The sequence below is a fragment of the Pelmatolapia mariae genome, linkage group LG14 (assembly GCF_036321145.2).
Source record: "Pelmatolapia mariae isolate MD_Pm_ZW linkage group LG14, Pm_UMD_F_2, whole genome shotgun sequence".
Classification (NCBI taxonomy): Eukaryota; Metazoa; Chordata; class Actinopteri; order Cichliformes; family Cichlidae; genus Pelmatolapia; species Pelmatolapia mariae.
In genome coordinates, this window is record NC_086239.1 from 30,836,400 (window position 1) to 30,853,379 (window position 16,980).

Genomic DNA, 16,980 nt, shown 5'->3' on the forward strand with positions numbered 1-16,980 from the left:
CCCGTAAGCATGCTGTGTTACTCAGTTACTAAACCGTGATTTTGTTTGCGAGAGTCTCTCATGACAATGACGTAAGCGTGTATGACATTTGTGGTAACAGACGTGTGCAGATCAACAATGGATAATATATCGAGTGCAGTGTTTAAAGCTTGGAAGTACTGATATTACTTTCAGTTTGATTCTGTAAAAAGTGACAAAAACATTGGTGTCCACTGTACACTGCGTGGGAAGAAAACCTCTTTTTACAGAGAAAAAAAACCCCTAAAACTTCTGAGCAAGTACCTAGCATGCTGCCACAGGAATGTGAAATTCACAGAGAAACCCCCGGATCTGGGGCACACCTGCACCAGGGCAAACCTCCACATGCCCCACTCCTGCTAAACAGGTGAAAATAGAATTATGAGCAACAGGACTTAGTGCCACTAAGTCTTTGATTTTATTTATTTTCTGCTGTGTTTTACTTGCATCTATTCGAAAGAGTGAGTGTAAAAACAAAAAATGTTATTTTATATGCTGGAATATGCAGAAAAAAGACTGTTGCATATAACTTTTGCTTGATGCAATGTGCATAAAGTTAAAAGATTAAAACTAATAAAACAAGTTTTAAAAAGAGACTTTTTCATTTGATTACATTTTATATGATAGATTATGCAGTAGATTATTAAGTAGAAAGTTCTGGGCTGAAAGATCTATTGCTTTATTACCTAATCAGGTTTTGTATCATGTTTTTAAAACGCAACTAAGTAACTAAGTAACTAAGTACTTTTGAAAATAAGTAATCAGTAAAGTGATGGGGTACTTTTTTGGAGGAGTAATCAGTAATTAGTTACTGATTACTTTTTTCAAGTAACTTGACCAACACTGTAAACAAACGCTGTGCTTTCAAAGCAAGAAATATAATTTTCTAACAACAACAAAAACAATCCTAGATGGCTTTCAGCTTATTTACGACTAAATTTAGCTCATTTCTGTCCAGGTTGGCTGAAGGAGAACCCAAATGCTGGACTTTTAGAATGGAGAAAGTGTGTTTATTTACACAGAAAACAGTGCCAACAATCCACAGTGTATGCTTTCCCAATTCCCCGTGCCGTGATTCCTCTCCGTGATGCGTGGTAGTGCTTCGTCCTCCTTGGTGCCTGTGTTCAACTGTGTACTGCTCCCTGCACACGTTTCTGTAATCACCCTGGAAACAAGAGATGCCACAATGAGTACTGTCCCATCCACCGGCCAACTAAACACGTTAACCATTCCAACAAGAGAGTATTGAAAACACAAGCTCTGCACTAACTGTATTTCTAGTTTAACGATCCCACACCAACTGCTGCTCCACTGCTCTCTTAAGTAGAGCCCCTTGATTAGGCAGATCAGCAACAGGTGAGTGATTATCGCAGGTGTGGCTGACTCCAAGGCAGGGACTCTCCAGGCCTGGTGGGGCAGCAAAACTGACACGACAACACACTGGGAAACGAGGAACCAGGAGCAGATCACACCACAACCATAAATGATTAAGAAAGACGAATAAAACTCATAATATTCATTAAACTCAAAAAATAACACATGATGCCCGGGTTACAGACCCAGGCCCATCACAGCTTCTACTAAATAATTATACATAATCTTTATTGAAGTCCAAAAAGCTGAATGACACCAAACGTAAATAGATACACATATAAATACCTAAAATATACTTTTTTTACTTAAGCATGTCACACAATTAGTACTTTGAGCATGTATACAGTTTTTAATTAATCTTAAGAGTAACTGGTAAAGGACTTTTTCCTTTACTAAAAAATACCATTAATGATGCTCTCATGGACTGACTGAATATTGAGCACTGACTGATCCACAGAGAATAGAAAAATGGCCAATAGCACACCTTCATCACAAGGCCATAGTGCAAGAAGTCTTTTTAAGCAGAGAACCAGGAGACAAGTCAGCCGAGTATACCCCAAGGCTGTATGAGAAAGGTATATATAAACTGAGCTAATTAAAGTCTAAATCATTACTATGTTACTTTATATTGTTAAAATTTAACACAAAAAAGCTTTGTTTGTATACAAACATTCATGGATCGAAATCCTTTGTTAAAAGAAATAAGTAATCAAAAAGGATTAAAAACAATAATTTATAATCGTAGCAATATAAATGCATTAAATGGTACGATAGGGTTAACAGTACAATGAAAAGAATCTAAATGAATTGTGAGTTTAAATGTCATCATGTAAATGATGAGCCTTAAGTGTTTTATCTAAAGTATTATATTTACTAGTGTTTTCAGGACGTCTCCCTCCATCATGTCTGTGGAAAATCATAGCAGTGTGACGGAGTTCGTCCTTACCGGATTCCCTGGACTTCATCAAAAGTACTATGGTCTTGTCTCAGCTGTATTGTTTTTTGTATATTTGATAACTATGATAGCAAATGCTACAGTTATTTTTTTATTTGCAACCAACCGCAACCTTCATAAGCCAATGTATTTTATCATTTTAAATCTGAGTGTATGTGATATTCTCTTTAGTACAACCACTTTACCTAAGATCATAAGCAGATATTGGTTTCAGTCAGGAAGCATTTCATTTACTGCCTGTTTTATCCAAATGTACTTCGTCCATTATTTTGGAACAGTTGTTGCATACATTCTCTTTCAGATGGCTTTAGATAGGTATTTGGCTATCTGCCATCCTCTCAAATATTCACGTATTCTCACAAAGTCTAATATTTTAATTCTTAGTATTACTGCATGGACTGTTGCCAAGGCATGTCCTTTAATGTTAGTTATTAGAGCATATCCTCTTCCTTACTGTGCCTCAAACATAATCACTCACTGCTTCTGTGACCATATTGGTATAACAGTTCTGGCATGCACTGACAGGACCCCTTATTCCATTCCTGCTTTAGTATTTGCAATGGTTACACTACTGGGGCCTCTGGCATTTATCATTTTCTCATACTGCTCTATTCTTATAGCAGTACGTAAAATAGCAAATGTGCAAGGGCGCCTGAAATCATTGTCCACTTGTAGTACTCAGCTGATAATAATATCCCTCTACTTTTTACCCAGATGTTTTGTATATTTAGCCAGCAATGTTGGCATTACATTTAGTGCTGATGTGCGAATAGTGATCATCATGCTGTACAGCCTTGCCCCACCAATGATCAATCCACTCATATACTGCTTAAGAGCAAAAGACATGAGAGAAAGCTTGTTGAAACAATTCTGCAGAAGAACCGTTCCACAAAAAGCTCAGGTTGCAGTTATTAATATTATAAATCACAAATAACAGATCTTTTAAACAGGGTTTAAGTCATTAGGATTCTTGTATTGCATGAAAAAGACCATGAGTTGTTGGAGAAAAATTACATATAAAAAATTACATATAGTTGAGATCCGGTGCTATTTGTTGCAGGTTACAGAGGAAATAAAACCATTAGCAAGCATTTCCTTACTTGTAACCGGATATCTTTATATGTTCTCTTGACCCCAGATATGTATGCAGAGTTCTGTCATGTTTTTAAGGGAGCACAAACAGAGTTCGATATTCAAAAAACAGGCTGAGCTTCACACTCACAGTGTCTCACATAGTTTTTCCATTTCGTGTATTTGTGGCCTGAATAGATTAAAATTTTGTCTTATCCACTTGTTAAAGGGCCTTTAGGCATCAGTTGTGATTTGGCACAATATAAATAAAACTGAATTAAATTGTTACTTAGATAATGTACATTTCTTTTTTGACCTGAGGGCAGAATTTTTTTTTGTAAATGTCAAAACATACCACAACATTTGTACTGTCCCAGGAGGGGGGGGGATTCTTTGTTTTTCTTAATGAGACAATCAGTTGGTGTGTAACTATAGAATAAATTGATTGTGTTGTATGTAAAAATATAGGAAGAAAGTGCTGATGTGCGAATAGTGATCATCATGCTGTACAGCCTTGCCCCACCATTGATCAATCCACTCATATACTGCTTAAGAGCAAAAGACATGAGAGAAAGCTTGTTGAAGCAATTCTGCAGAGGAACTGTTCCACGAAAAGCACAGGCCGCAGCTATTAGTAACTCATAAGTAACATGTCTTTTAAACAAGGCTTAAGTCATTAGGATTCTTGTATTGAATGAAAAAGACCATGGGTTGCTGGAGAAAAAAAATCCATATACTTGAGATCCAGTGCTATTTGTTGCAAGTTAAAGAGGAAGACGACATAAAATCACTAGCAAGCATTTCCTTACTTAAAACTGGATATCTTTATATGTTCTCTCGACCCCAGATATTTCTGCAGAGATCTGTCAAGTTTAGCCTTTAGGCGACTGTTGTGACTTGGCCCTTTATAAATAAAATGGAATTGAACTGTTACTTAAATAAAGTATTTTTTTGAGGATAGAGATTGAGGACAGATTTTTTTTTGTAAATGTCAAAACATGCAACAAGATTTGTACTGTCACGGGAGTAAAAAAGATAATTAAGTGCCCATTTACCAAGATGTCTATTTAATTTTTATTTTTTGGATTCTTTATTTTTCTTGGTGAGAAGAAAGGGGTGTGTAAGAGGTGTATAACTATAGAATAAATTGATTGTGTTGTATGTAAAAATAAATAAAGAAAATCATTTTAAATTTTGCTGTCTTCCTCTGCTTGTCCACCACTGCTGTCTGGCTGGTTAGCCATCACCAGTTTGTCTGCCTGTATCTGGGAATTCCAGGCCATACTCGGCACAGATGTTCCTTTATACTATGCCGGCCACGTGCTTATGGTATTCCATGTATGCCCTGACTGCTAGCATCTTGTACCCTGGTGTTGTGCTGGATTGTCTCAGGGGCATCTTTATACAGCCTGCACCTAAGGTCTTGCCTGGTATGTTAAACCCCTGCCTCTATCGTTCTTTTGCTAAGAGCTTGTTCCTGTGCTGCCATGACTAGTGCCTCTGTGCTGTCTTTCAGTCCAGATTTGTTCAGTCACTGGTAGGATTTCTTGATGTCAGCCACGTCTTAAACCTCCCCGTGGTACATATGGTACAGGGGCCTGTCCTTCTACAATGGTTCTTCTCATTGATCCTCTTCATTCTCAGGTTTCTGCTGCCTGAGGTATTTAGTACGTACATGGTCTATTGTGGCTATCTTCCTGATGTACTCATGGATGTTTGCTGTCATCATGTGATCGTGGATAGTGGTTTTAACACTCACCAGTCCTTGGCCTCCTTCCTTCTGCTTAGTGTACAGTCCCCACAGTCTCGTGGTGCTGGATTTGGGTTAAAATCCAAGCTTCCTTGTCTTGATGTCAGTGGCTTTGATCTCCTTCTTTGGGCGGTTTATTATCCCAGCATGCAACCTAATCACCAGCAGGATACCTGATCACTGGCAGGGCGTAGGTGTTAATTGCTTGGATCTTGTTCTTACCATTCAGCTGACTACTCAGGACATGTCTTTGGGATTCCCAAGTAATTGCAGTTGTCCTTGATGTCTGAAATTGACCTCTAGTGTTGTTCGCCATATCCCCATTGAGTCCCCGATGAAGGCTCTTAGGGTCCTGTTGATCTTTTATTGTTCTAGGCATTCCAGGATTCATGTGTGGGCCACTGAGTTATAGGCTTTCTTGTAGTCAATCCAGGCAGTACAAAGTTTGGTCACTCTAGTCTTGCAATCTCGAGACTGTTCTGTTTACCAGGAGCTGGTGTTTCACCCCTCTGTTATTCCTGCCAATTATTTAGTGTGCCTCCCTCATGTATTGAGTCATATCCCTGTTCATCTTAGCCGCTATGATGCCTGGTCCCAGTGACTGGACCTACACAAGTATGTGGACATACATTGTATGTTTTTTTATCCTATCGTCGGCCTGTTTCTATCTTCATGATTTTAGATGCAGTGTTTCAGATCATAAGCCTGTGTTATTTGACATTTCATTGTCCATGCGGTGTGTTGCTTAGAGTTGTTAAGGACACCCTCCTGGCTACAACTTTAGGGAGTCATGTTATCTTGGTTCTCCAAGATAGCTGATTTTAGAACAGTAATCCATGCTTTTATTACAACTCAGCTGCATTACTGTAACTTGTTGTACCTTGGTAGTAGCCAGGTACCCTTGTCACGTCTTCATCTGGTGCAAAATGCTGCTGCACGGTTTTTAACTGGTACACGGAGAACGGAGGGAGCATATTACTACTGTTTTATGCTCACTACAGTGGCTACCTGTGCATTTTAGGGTTCAATTAATAATTCTTTAATATGGTTTTAAAAGCCTTAAATGGTCTTGCCCCACACTACCTGTCTTAACTACTGCACCTTCACACCCCTTCTCGGTCTCTTAGATCGGGTTTTTGCATTTGCAGCTCCCAAATTCTGGAACGCACTGCCATTACAAATTACAAAGTCTTTCCAACTTGATATCTTTCATTCTGGTCTGAAGATGCACCTTTTTGGTTTGGCTTTTAACGCCGTATAGAAAGACCAATTTTATTTGGATTTTATTGTCTTTCTGATGTTGGTGTTGTGTATTGTTTGCTGTTATTGTATTTGATTTTATGTATTTTTATTTACTTTTTTCTTATTTTATGTTCAGCACTTTGGTCAGTGTTTGCTATTTTTAAAGTGCTTTATAAACAAAGTAGGCCTGGCTTGATCCCCAGAGAATACAAAGAGAACCTATAAGACACTTTCATCATGATACCACACTGCAAGAAGAGTTTTAAACAGAGAATCAGCAGGCAACACAGCACAAAGAGCTTTCTCCCATTCCATATGAGAAAGGTACATATAAACTGAGCTAATTAAAGTCTTTCTCATCCTCATCTTAATGTACATAGCTAAAGATTTACCATAAAACAAAATGTCTATTTTTCATATGCAAACATGATTAGATCTAAAGGCTTTGGTAAAAGAAATAAGAAATTAAAAATTTGAGTTTATGCTGTACTGTATTGTAAATTTAACATTATGTAATTGACGAGATTTAACTGCTTTATCCAGAGTATTGTATATTTACCAATGTTTTAACCAAATTTCTGTTTCATCATGCCTGAGAGAAATCATAGTGTTCTGACTGAGTTCATCCTTACTGGATTCCCTGGCCTTCATCAAGAGTACTATGGTCTTGTCTCAGCTGTATTGTTTTTTGTATATTTGATAACTCTGATAGCAAATGTTACAGTTATTTTTTTATTTGCAATCAACCGCAGCCTCCATAAGCCAATGTATTATATCATTTTAAATCTGAGTGTATGTGATATTCTCTTTAGCACAACCACTTTACCTAAGATCATAAGCAGATATTGGTTTCGATCAGGAAGCATTTCATTTACTGCCTGTTTTATCCAAATGTACTTTGTTCACTATCTTGGAACAGTCAATTCTTATATTCTCTTTCAGATGGCTTTAGATAGGTACTTGGCTATCTGCCATCCTCTCAGATATTCACATATTCTTACAAAATCTAATATTTTAATTCTTAGTATTACTGCATGGATTGCTGCCAAGGCATTCAATCTTATGTTAGTTATTAGAGCATATCCTCTTCCTTACTGTGCCTCAAACATAATCACTCACTGCTTCTGTGACCATATTGGTATAACAGTTCTGGCATGCACTGACAGGACCCCTTATGCCACTCCTGCCTTTACAGCAGCAATGGTTACACTACTGGGGCCTCTGGCATTTATCATTTTCTCATACTGCTCTATAATGATAGCAGTGTATAAGATTGCAAATGTGCAAGGCCGCCTGAAATCATTGTCCACTTGTAGTACTCAGCTGATTATAATCTCCCTTTATTATTTACCCAGATGTTTTGTATATTTAGCCAGCAATGTTGGCATTACATTTAGTGCTGATGTGCGAATAGTGATCATCATGCTGTACAGCCTTGCCCCACCAATGATCAATCCACTCATATACTGCTTAAGAGCAAAAGACATGAGAGAAAGCTTGTTGAAGCAATTCTGCAGAGGAACTGTTCCACGAAAAGCACAGGTTGCAGCTATTAGTAACTCATAAGTAACATGTCTTTTAAACAAGGCTTAAGTCATTAGGATTCTTGTATTGAATGAAAAAGACCATGGGTTGCTGGAGAAAAAAAATCCATATACTTGAGATCCGGTGCTATTTGTTGCAAGTTAAAGAGGAAGACGACATAAAATCACTAGCAAGCATTTCCTTACTTAAAACCGGATATCTTTATATGTTCTCTCGACCCCAGATATTTCTGCAGAGATCTGTCAAGTTTAGCCTTTAGGCGACTGTTGTGGCTTGGCCCTTTATAAATTAAAGTGGAATTGAACTGTTACTTAAATAAAGTATTTTTTTGAGGATAGAGATTGAGGACAGATTTTTTTTGTAAATGTCAAAACATACAACAAGATTTGTACTGTCACGGGAGTAAAAAAGATAATTAAGTGCCCATTTACCAAGATGTCTATTTAATTTTTATTTTTTGGATTCTTTATTTTTCTTGGTGAGAAGAAAGGGGTGTGTAAGAGATGTATAACTATAGAATAAATTGATTGTGTTGTATGTAAAAATAAATAAAGAAAATCATTTTAAATTTGCTGTCTTCCTCTGCTTGTCCACCACTGCTATGTCTGGTTGGTTAGCCATCACTAATTTGTCTGCCTGTATCTGGAAGTCCCATAGGATCTTAGCTTGGTCATTCTCAACCACCCAATAAGGCGTGCCCCATTTTGACCTCGGGAATTCCAGGCCTTACTCGGCACAGATGCTCCTTTATACCAGGGGTCGGCAACCCTGGGCACGTGTGCCACAGCTGGCACGCAAAGGGTTACCTGATGGCACGACCATAGTTGGACTGGCCATCGGACATTTGCCCGATGGGCCGATGATGATTTTTCGTTTTTATGGGCCGATGATTTTATTTTTTTTAATTAATTTATTTTTTAGTAACGGTACAAACAATGAAAGGTGGTGGATTGGCCAGATACTGGCCAATGTGTAAAAATAACTCAGTTGTTTGGTGGTGGCTATGGCGGAGCTTCCACAGATTCAGTAACATTAGCAAGTGGTGGATGCCAGCAGGTGGATGAGGGAAAGGGGAGGCAGGAGGAGGAGAGACCCGAGGAAGCCGCTGGTCCAAGTGTCAGGTGAACTGAACTTCAGGTAAGAAGTTATGACCTGCAGTCTATCTGGGTCAGATATAAACCAAGTTTAGGTATAGTTTATTTTCGTTGTGCTGACTTTTTACTGTCAGTTACAATAACTCGTACTGCGTACTAGCTATACAGCCAGGTGGGTGCTATGATGTTACTGATAGTGAACTTTATTTTCGTCATAAGGTTAGTTAGTAGAGTTGCCAACCGTCCCGTAAAAAACTAAATCGTCCCGTATTCAGAGAAAATATTACGCGTTTCGTATTGAGCTGAAAAGGAACCCGGACTTTAGCTAGAATGAAAAAAGACACAAAGGTGGAATTATTCTGTCTTTACGCTGTCAGCTGCCTCTTCTTCTCTCATTCTCTCCCCCTCCCTCTCCTGTTGCTACTTCAATCATGAAACTGATCAATGAACAGCTGATCGGCTTTTCTGTCGCAAGTCCTGTCTCTCTTGTTTGTTTATCGCCCACTTTGCGCCAGAAAGAGGAAACCAGCGGATGTCGCGCTAAACAACAGCAGCACGTTTAAGATTGATCAGCTGTTGTTTGAATTGATTTAATATTAATTTCTAGTATCAGTTGATGTTTGCTGGAGCCACAGCCGTAAAAGCTGCTGGTCATGATATCGGTTTGAATATCTGGTGAGACGGAAACATGAAGATGAAACCAAGAGATGTCCTTACTGAATCATCAGAGCTGAACAGCTGATGGAGAAACAGGTTTACCTTTTAGGTGACATGAATGAGTTGAAGGGAAGTTATGAACTGTTTCTGAGAGACAAATAACACCAGGATCCTTTTCTAAGTAGCTGACAGCTGGTAACTGTGCAGGGGCGGGTCTAGCAAAGTTTTGCCAGGGGGCAGGTAGGGCATTAACAGGGAAAGGGGGGCACACAGAAATACTTTTCTTTTTTATTCTCATTTAAAATGTCTAGCTTTTATTAAATAATTATCTGAATCTTATAACCAAAGTTTTATCTGATGTAAAATGTATAGAAATCATACATATACCAATAAGACAGTGTACATCACTGTCACAACAGCGTTTGTTTTCATTCAAAGGCTTTATGGCTTTAATACCTGGTGGGCCGGTCTCTAGTCAAAATGCCCGAGCCAATTTTTTTTCCCAGTCCAGCCCTGGGCACGACACGCAGTGAATTAATCTGAGAAGGAGCATTAAAAAATAAATGGCCGGGCCAGCAGTGCACATCACAAATTAGCTCGCATAGAAACGTTAGTTGTGCCGCTTCTTAATGACGGTATCTTAGCTAACAACCCCAACTACCAGATTCAAGTTGTAATTGGCTAAAAATAACTTAGCGTACCGGTGAGAGGGACGTTGCTAGCTGGCAGTTTTTTCAAGCGATGTTGAAATTTCCACATTCGACACTTCAAATGTTTCAAGAGCTGTCACTACCTGACAAGTTTAACTGTCTTCAGAACATTGCAGAGGCCTTATTGACAGTATTTGGCTCTACATATCTGTGTGAGCAGATTTTCTCTCACATGAAGAGTGTCCTCAGGTAGCCGTCTGAATGTTGGACACTCGGAGACCTGTGTCTCTGAGTGGGAGACCAGAGATCAGATTAACATGTGTGTCTCTGTATTAACAAACATGCCATATTGGCCCAGTTTATTTTTCTTATCATTGTTGTGAGGAGACCATAAATAGCATTTGCATTTTCTGTTGTACAGTTCATTTGCTGTTATGGAGTTCTTGCTATGGATAAAAATAGTTTTTTTTGTTTCAAAATAGCTGATACCTATTCGCTGATAGCTGCCAACATCTGCGAACAAATATAATGCTATGAAGTTGTTCTATATAGTGTGTAACTGTTAATATAGAGCGTTATTAAATTTATTGCTAATGCAGTCATATGGCACATTGACTTCTGAGGAAATTTTAGATGGCACTCATCATCAGAAAGGTTGCCTACCCCTGCTTTATACTATGCCGGCCACTTGATTATGGTATTCCATGTATGCCCTGACTGCTAGCATCTTGTACCCTGGTGTTGTGTTGGATTGTCTCAGGGGCATCTTTACACAGCCTGCACCTAAGATCTTGCCTGGTGTGTTAAACCCCTGCCTCAATTGATCTTGTGCTGAGAGCCTGTTCCTGTGCTGCCATGATTATTGCCTCTGTGCTGTCTTTCAGTCCAGATTTGTTCAGCCACTGGTAGGATTTCTTGATGTCAGCCACGTCTTAAACCTGTCAGTGGTACATAGTGTATAAGAGCCTGTCCTTCTACAATGGTTCTTCTCATTGTTGCTTCTCTTCATTCTCAGGTTTCTGCTGCCTAAGGTATTCACTACGTACATGGTCAGTTGTGGCCATCTTCCTGATGTACTCATGGATGTCTGTTGTTTCATCATGGACAGTGGTTTTTACACTCACCATTCCTTGGCCTCCTTCCTTCTGCTTAGCGTACAGTCTCGTGGTGCTGGATTTGGGTTAAAATCCAAGCTTCCTTGTCTTGATGTCAGTGGCTTTGATCTCCTTTGGCCAGTTTATTATCCCAGCATGGTACCTAATCACCGGCAGGATGTAGGTGTTGATTGCTTGGATCTTGTTCTTACCATTCAGCTGACTACCCAGGACTTGCTTGACCTTCTGCAAGGATTTGGTGGTTGTGGGTTTCTTACCCATCTCTTTGTGGTTCCCATGTGCTTTTCGGATTCCCAGGTTAACCAAGAGGCCAGAATAGTATACAGAAACATCTGTGCTGAGTATGGTAGAGATTTTATAATTCTTTTATTTGGTTTGAAAGCCTTAAATGGTCGTGCCCCACACTACCTGTCTGAGCTACTGCACCTGCACACCCCTTCTCGGTCTCTCAGATCAGCTGACCAGTTGCTGTTGAATGTGCTGAGGGCACATTGGAAGCTCCGGTGGGTCTGGGCTTTTGCAGTTCTGGCTCCCAAATTCTGGAACGCACTGCCATTAGAAATTACAAAGTCTTTCCAACTTGATATCTTTCATTTTGGTCTGAAGATGCACCTTTTTGGTTTGGCTTTTAACGCTGTATAGAAAGGCCAATTTTATTTGGATTTTATTGTCTTTCTGATGTTGGTGTTGTATATTGTTTACTGTCATTGTTTTTGATTTTATGTATTTTTATTTTTTATTATTTTATGTTCAGCACTGTGGTCAGTGTTCAGTTAGAGTGCTTTATAAATAAAGTAGGCTTGGCTTGATCCACAGAGAATATAAATTGAACCTATCGAACACCACCATCATGATACCACACTGCAAGAAGTCTTTTTAAGCAGTGAATCAGCAGGCAACACAGCAGAGCCTTCTCTCATCCTGTATGAGAAAGGTACATATATACTGAGCTAATTAAAGTCTTTCTCATCCTCATGTTTATGTGCATAGTTAAAGATTTACAATAAAACGGAATGTTTATTTTTCACATGCAAACATGATTAGATCAAAAGGCTTTGATAAAGAAAAAAAATCGAAAAAGAATTTAAAAACAATAACAATAACAATTAGTCGGATTAAATCTTTGAGTTAATACTATACTGTATTGTAAATTTAACATTGTGTAATTGATAAGGCTTGACGGTGGTTTCTCAAGCATTGTATGTTTACCAGTGTTTTAACCAAATTTCTGTTTCATCATGCCTGAGAGAAATCATAGCAATGTGACTGAGTTCATCCTTACTGGATTCCCTGGACTTCATCAAGAGTACTATGGTCTTGTCTCAGCTGTATTGTTTTTTGTATATTTGGTAACTATGATAGCAAATGTTACAGTTATTTTTTTAATTGCAACCAACCACAGCCTCCATAAGCCAATGTATTATATCATTTTAAATCTGAGTGTATGTGATATTCTCTTTAGTACAACCACTTTACCTAAGATCATAAGCAGATATTGGTTTCGATCAGGAAGCATTTCATTTACTGCCTGTTTTATCCAAATGTACTTTGTTCACTATCTTGGTTCAGTCAATTCTTATATTCTCTTTCAGATGGCTTTAGATAGGTACTTGGCTATCTGCCATCCTCTCAGATATTCACATATTCTTACAAAATCTAATATTTTAATTCTTAGTATTACTGCATGGATTATTGCCAAGGCATCCCCTTTAATGTCAGTTATTAGAGCATATCCTCTTCCTTACTGTGCCTCAAATATAATCACTCACTGCTACTGTGACCATATTGGTATAACAGTCCTGGCATGCACTGACAGGGCCCCTTATGCCATTCCTGCTTTTGTATTTGCAATGGTTGTGCTACTGGGGCCTCTGGCATTTATCATTTTCTCATACTGCTCTATAATGATAGCAGTATATAAGATAGCAAATTTGCAAGGGCGCCTGAAATCATTGTCCACTTGTAGTACTCAGCTGATCATAATCTCCCTTTATTATTTACCCAGATGTTTTGTATATTTAGCCAGCAATGTTGGCATTACATTTAGTGCTGATGTGCGAATAGTAATCATCATGCTGTACAGCCTTGCCCCACCAATGATCAATCCACTCATATACTGCTTAAGAGCAAAAGACATGAGAGAAAGCTTGTTGAAACAATTCTGCAGAAGAACCGATCCACGAAAAGCACAGGTTGCAGTTATTAGTAACTCATAAGTAACAGATCTTTTAAACAGGCCTTAATTTATGTCATTCTAACACAGAGGTAAAAATATTCTTGAACTGAAGTAAGGAGCCCTTGCTGTTTTTTGTGAAGAAATGTGGCATATATTTGATGTTCAGTAAAATAGGTTCCTTGATATGGGCGAACACTCTCTTAAAATACATTTGTAAGAGTTTCCTGGCATGTGACTAAATATGTTAATTGCTTCTATTTATTCTAGAAATCACTGCTGAGATCAGTCAAGTTACTGTTGGAGTGCAAAAGCAGTTCTATATTAATAAAACAGGCCATGCTTTGAACTCACAATATCTCGCGCAGTTTTTCCATTTTATGTATTTGTGGCCCTTCCGAATCTAAAATTCCTCTTACTTGCTTCTTGTTTACTAAAAGGATGTACATTCATTTTTATCTTTCCAAAATATATATATTTTTACAACAAAATACTCAAAGGCATCTTCTGTACTGTCACAGCAGTCAAAATAAAAGAATAAATAAGTGCACAAATGATTAAAAAAAACTTCACTCATGTGGATACTGTCTATTTAATACAGTATCCGCATGTTTTCTTATTTTTTCTTTTTAATTCTTCATTTTTTTTATTCAATTTCTTTGTTTCTTATGACAAAACTATAGAATAAAACTATTGAACTGTTAAAAAAATGCAGTTAAAAATTATTTTAAAACAAAATGGCATTTATTCAAGATTATTATTTAATATTACATTCAGCAGTCACTTCTTAGAATGGAGGAAGAATTTGCAATATAATCTGTTTTTCTTTTTTTTGTTTTTTTGTTTTTTTAAACCTGTCCCGTTTGGTTCTTTTGCCATCAGAATTATTGTCTAAAGGCGAAGAAAGATGCCCAACGGATTTACTTTACCAAATGGACCATCCCAGCCTTGCTGTAATGGTCCATTTGATTTACCTTTTATTGTTTATTTTATTTTATTTTTTTATTTTTACTTGCTAGATACGGGACAGGGGAAAAGAAAAGGGAGAAAGAAAGAGGGGGGAAAAAACAAACAAAAAACAGCGGAGAAGAGGGACGGGGATAAAGGGCAAAAAACAAAAACCAACAAAATAAGCAGACAAAAAATACATATATCGATCACCTGGATCACCTGTTGAGAAAGAAAAAAGAAAACAAGCAGAAGTAATAGAATAAACAACATCACAATGATATATGGGAATATAACACTAAATACTTAATATTAAACATTATTGTGCAGCACGTAAGATCGACAGCGCACAGTGTGCTTTGAGGTAGGAGCCAAAAAGGGTGTAGTTTGTGTGTGTGATCACCTGTGTGTACACCTGTGAGCATGAGCGCGCTTGTATTTAAAAGGTTCCTTAATGTAATGATCTGCTAGAGGGTGTGGGGGGCCACAGTCCCATCCTCCAGGGCATGAAGCAGGTATGGAGGAGATCAAAACTCCAGACATCCAGAGGCCCCCAGAACACAAGAGACCAAGGAAGACCAACAGAGGGGCAGCCGCGCCACTATCCCAGAAAGAGCTGAGGAGAGTCCCAGATGAGGGATCACTCAGCAGCCGCGGAGCAGAAGCCAGGGGGGGTTGCAGTGATGTGCCCGTGAGCTCTGGCGGCAGCCAGCTGCGCCTGAGTGACCGAGCCCCAGGCCGAGAGGCCGAGGGCACCCCACCCCCGAAGTGACCCGAGCGAGCCCCAGGTTCCAGGCCCCGATAAGCAGCCACCAAGGAGTGAGCCAGTGTGTACCCGGACGCCCACCCCCGGACACAAAGAACCACCAACGCACCGATGTCTGAGGGCGTCTGCCACCGGCAGGGGAAGTGGTGGGGGGAGATAGGCCTCCAAACCTTGGAGGGCCTGAGATGTCCCCAGAGAGGTGGCGTCTGATACCCAACCTGACATATAGACACAGACATACAGGCACACTCAAATACAAACATCCATTCCCACCCTCATGCTCTCATAGGCAATTACTCCACACTCAACCAACGTGGAGACAGACATAAAGAGACGCTGTACACACAATCACACTCCCCAAGCGTACTCTAACAACCGGGTCTAGGTACCCTTGCCCCTGGAGGGGGAAACTGCACCCAGACCCAGGTGGTGTTACCCTTTTCCCTGCAGTGGGGAGAAGCAGACTGCCCCGACTCCGCAGCAGCAGGGAGGCCCCACACACCAGACCCCAGTCGGACGGCCAACTCCTCCTCCTAGCCCCCCCACTCCAGCAGGCCGCAGAGAACGGGGGTGTGAGAAGACTCCAAACCTCCCTCTACCCGCTCATATGTAGTGTTGATGTATATGTGCTCTAAGGTGCATTTAAAACCCAGGAGGGCATGGAGCTACCTGCCAGAGAGCAGCAGGTAAGCGCATAGCCCCTCCTGATAGCCCTCAATGTCTACGTGTATTTAAAATTGAGAGGTGGGCAACGACGCCAGGGGTGAGGTGTACACCCTGATGGTAATTTGGAGTCCGTGTTGTGAGCCCACCCCCAAGATCCTATATGTATGTGTTATGAGAGTGTGAGTAATGTGAATGTCTAAGTTGTGAGATAAAATTGAGGCAGAGGGACAGAGGGGGGGATGCCTCCTCTGCACCCTGGTGACACACCCCTACCCCAAGGCCCTGCATGTGTGGGTGATTGTGGTGGAGCGGGAAGAGGGAGGCAGCTGGAGATGGGGTTGGAAGAAAGGGAGGGGCAAGTGACCCCTCCCTGGGGCCAGCTCCCCCGCTGACCCCAGTAGGCACCCCCATACTCTGCAACCCGCCAAGGAAAGGGGGCCCAGGCCCATCCGGACCAGGGCCCAGTGCAGCAGTGCCGCCCGGCCCCACAGAGCCCGGGACAGCCCACCCGACCCCACTACAGAGAAAACTGCACCCACCCTATCATCCACTCATCTTCCAGACTACACAAGACAATAGACGCCCAGGCTGAGATCTTCCTCCACTCTCCTATATCTCCCCCTCCTGCAGAGAGAATTCCTGAGGAGAGGAAAGCTCTGTTTTGAATGATGTCATAACAAAAATAGACTTACTTACTTAGACTTAGATCCTCCCGCGCCGATCGGCGCATCGGGCGACAAGAGAACGCCATCGAACTCGATCCATCGCGGCAGTTGTTGCTTCATCCCATGACAGTTCGACTGAGCATAAATCTTCAAGGAAAGTCCTCCTCCATGTTATTTTGGGTCTTCCTCGCCGTCTCTTTCCGTTCTTCGGGTTCCACAGAACCGCGACACGGGCAGGTCTCGGGTCCGGTAGCCGAAGGATGTGACCAGCAAATCTGAACCGACGCTTGT

General features: G+C 40.3%; 3 protein-coding genes across 3 annotated transcripts; all 3 read left to right on the forward strand.

Moving 5' to 3' along the window:
* Positions 1–2,294: 2,294 nt before the first annotated feature.
* LOC134640699 (olfactory receptor 2AT4-like) lies at positions 2,295–3,281 on the forward strand. The gene has a single exon (XM_063492600.2). It carries the CDS (start codon positions 2,295–2,297, stop codon positions 3,279–3,281), a length of 987 nt encoding a protein of 328 aa, XP_063348670.2.
* Positions 3,282–6,998: 3,717 nt separating this feature from the next.
* LOC134640700 (olfactory receptor 2AT4-like) lies at positions 6,999–7,976 on the forward strand. Its single transcript, XM_063492601.1, has one exon. The coding sequence runs from the start codon at positions 6,999–7,001 to the stop codon at positions 7,974–7,976; it is 978 nt and encodes a 325-aa protein (XP_063348671.1).
* A 4,733-nt stretch (positions 7,977–12,709) lies between these two features.
* On the forward strand, positions 12,710–13,687 carry LOC134640701 (olfactory receptor 2AT4-like). Its single transcript, XM_063492603.1, has one exon. It carries the CDS (start codon positions 12,710–12,712, stop codon positions 13,685–13,687), a length of 978 nt encoding a protein of 325 aa, XP_063348673.1.
* The last annotated feature ends 3,293 nt before the right edge of the window (positions 13,688–16,980 follow it).

Excerpts from the sequence above, each read along its gene's own strand:
- LOC134640701 (XM_063492603.1), top strand. The coding sequence starts at position 12,710 with ATGCCTGAGAGAAATCATAGCAATGTGACTGAGTTCATCCTTACTGGA.
- LOC134640700 (XM_063492601.1), top strand. The coding sequence starts at position 6,999 with ATGCCTGAGAGAAATCATAGTGTTCTGACTGAGTTCATCCTTACTGGA.
- LOC134640699 (XM_063492600.2), top strand. The coding sequence starts at position 2,295 with ATGTCTGTGGAAAATCATAGCAGTGTGACGGAGTTCGTCCTTACCGGA.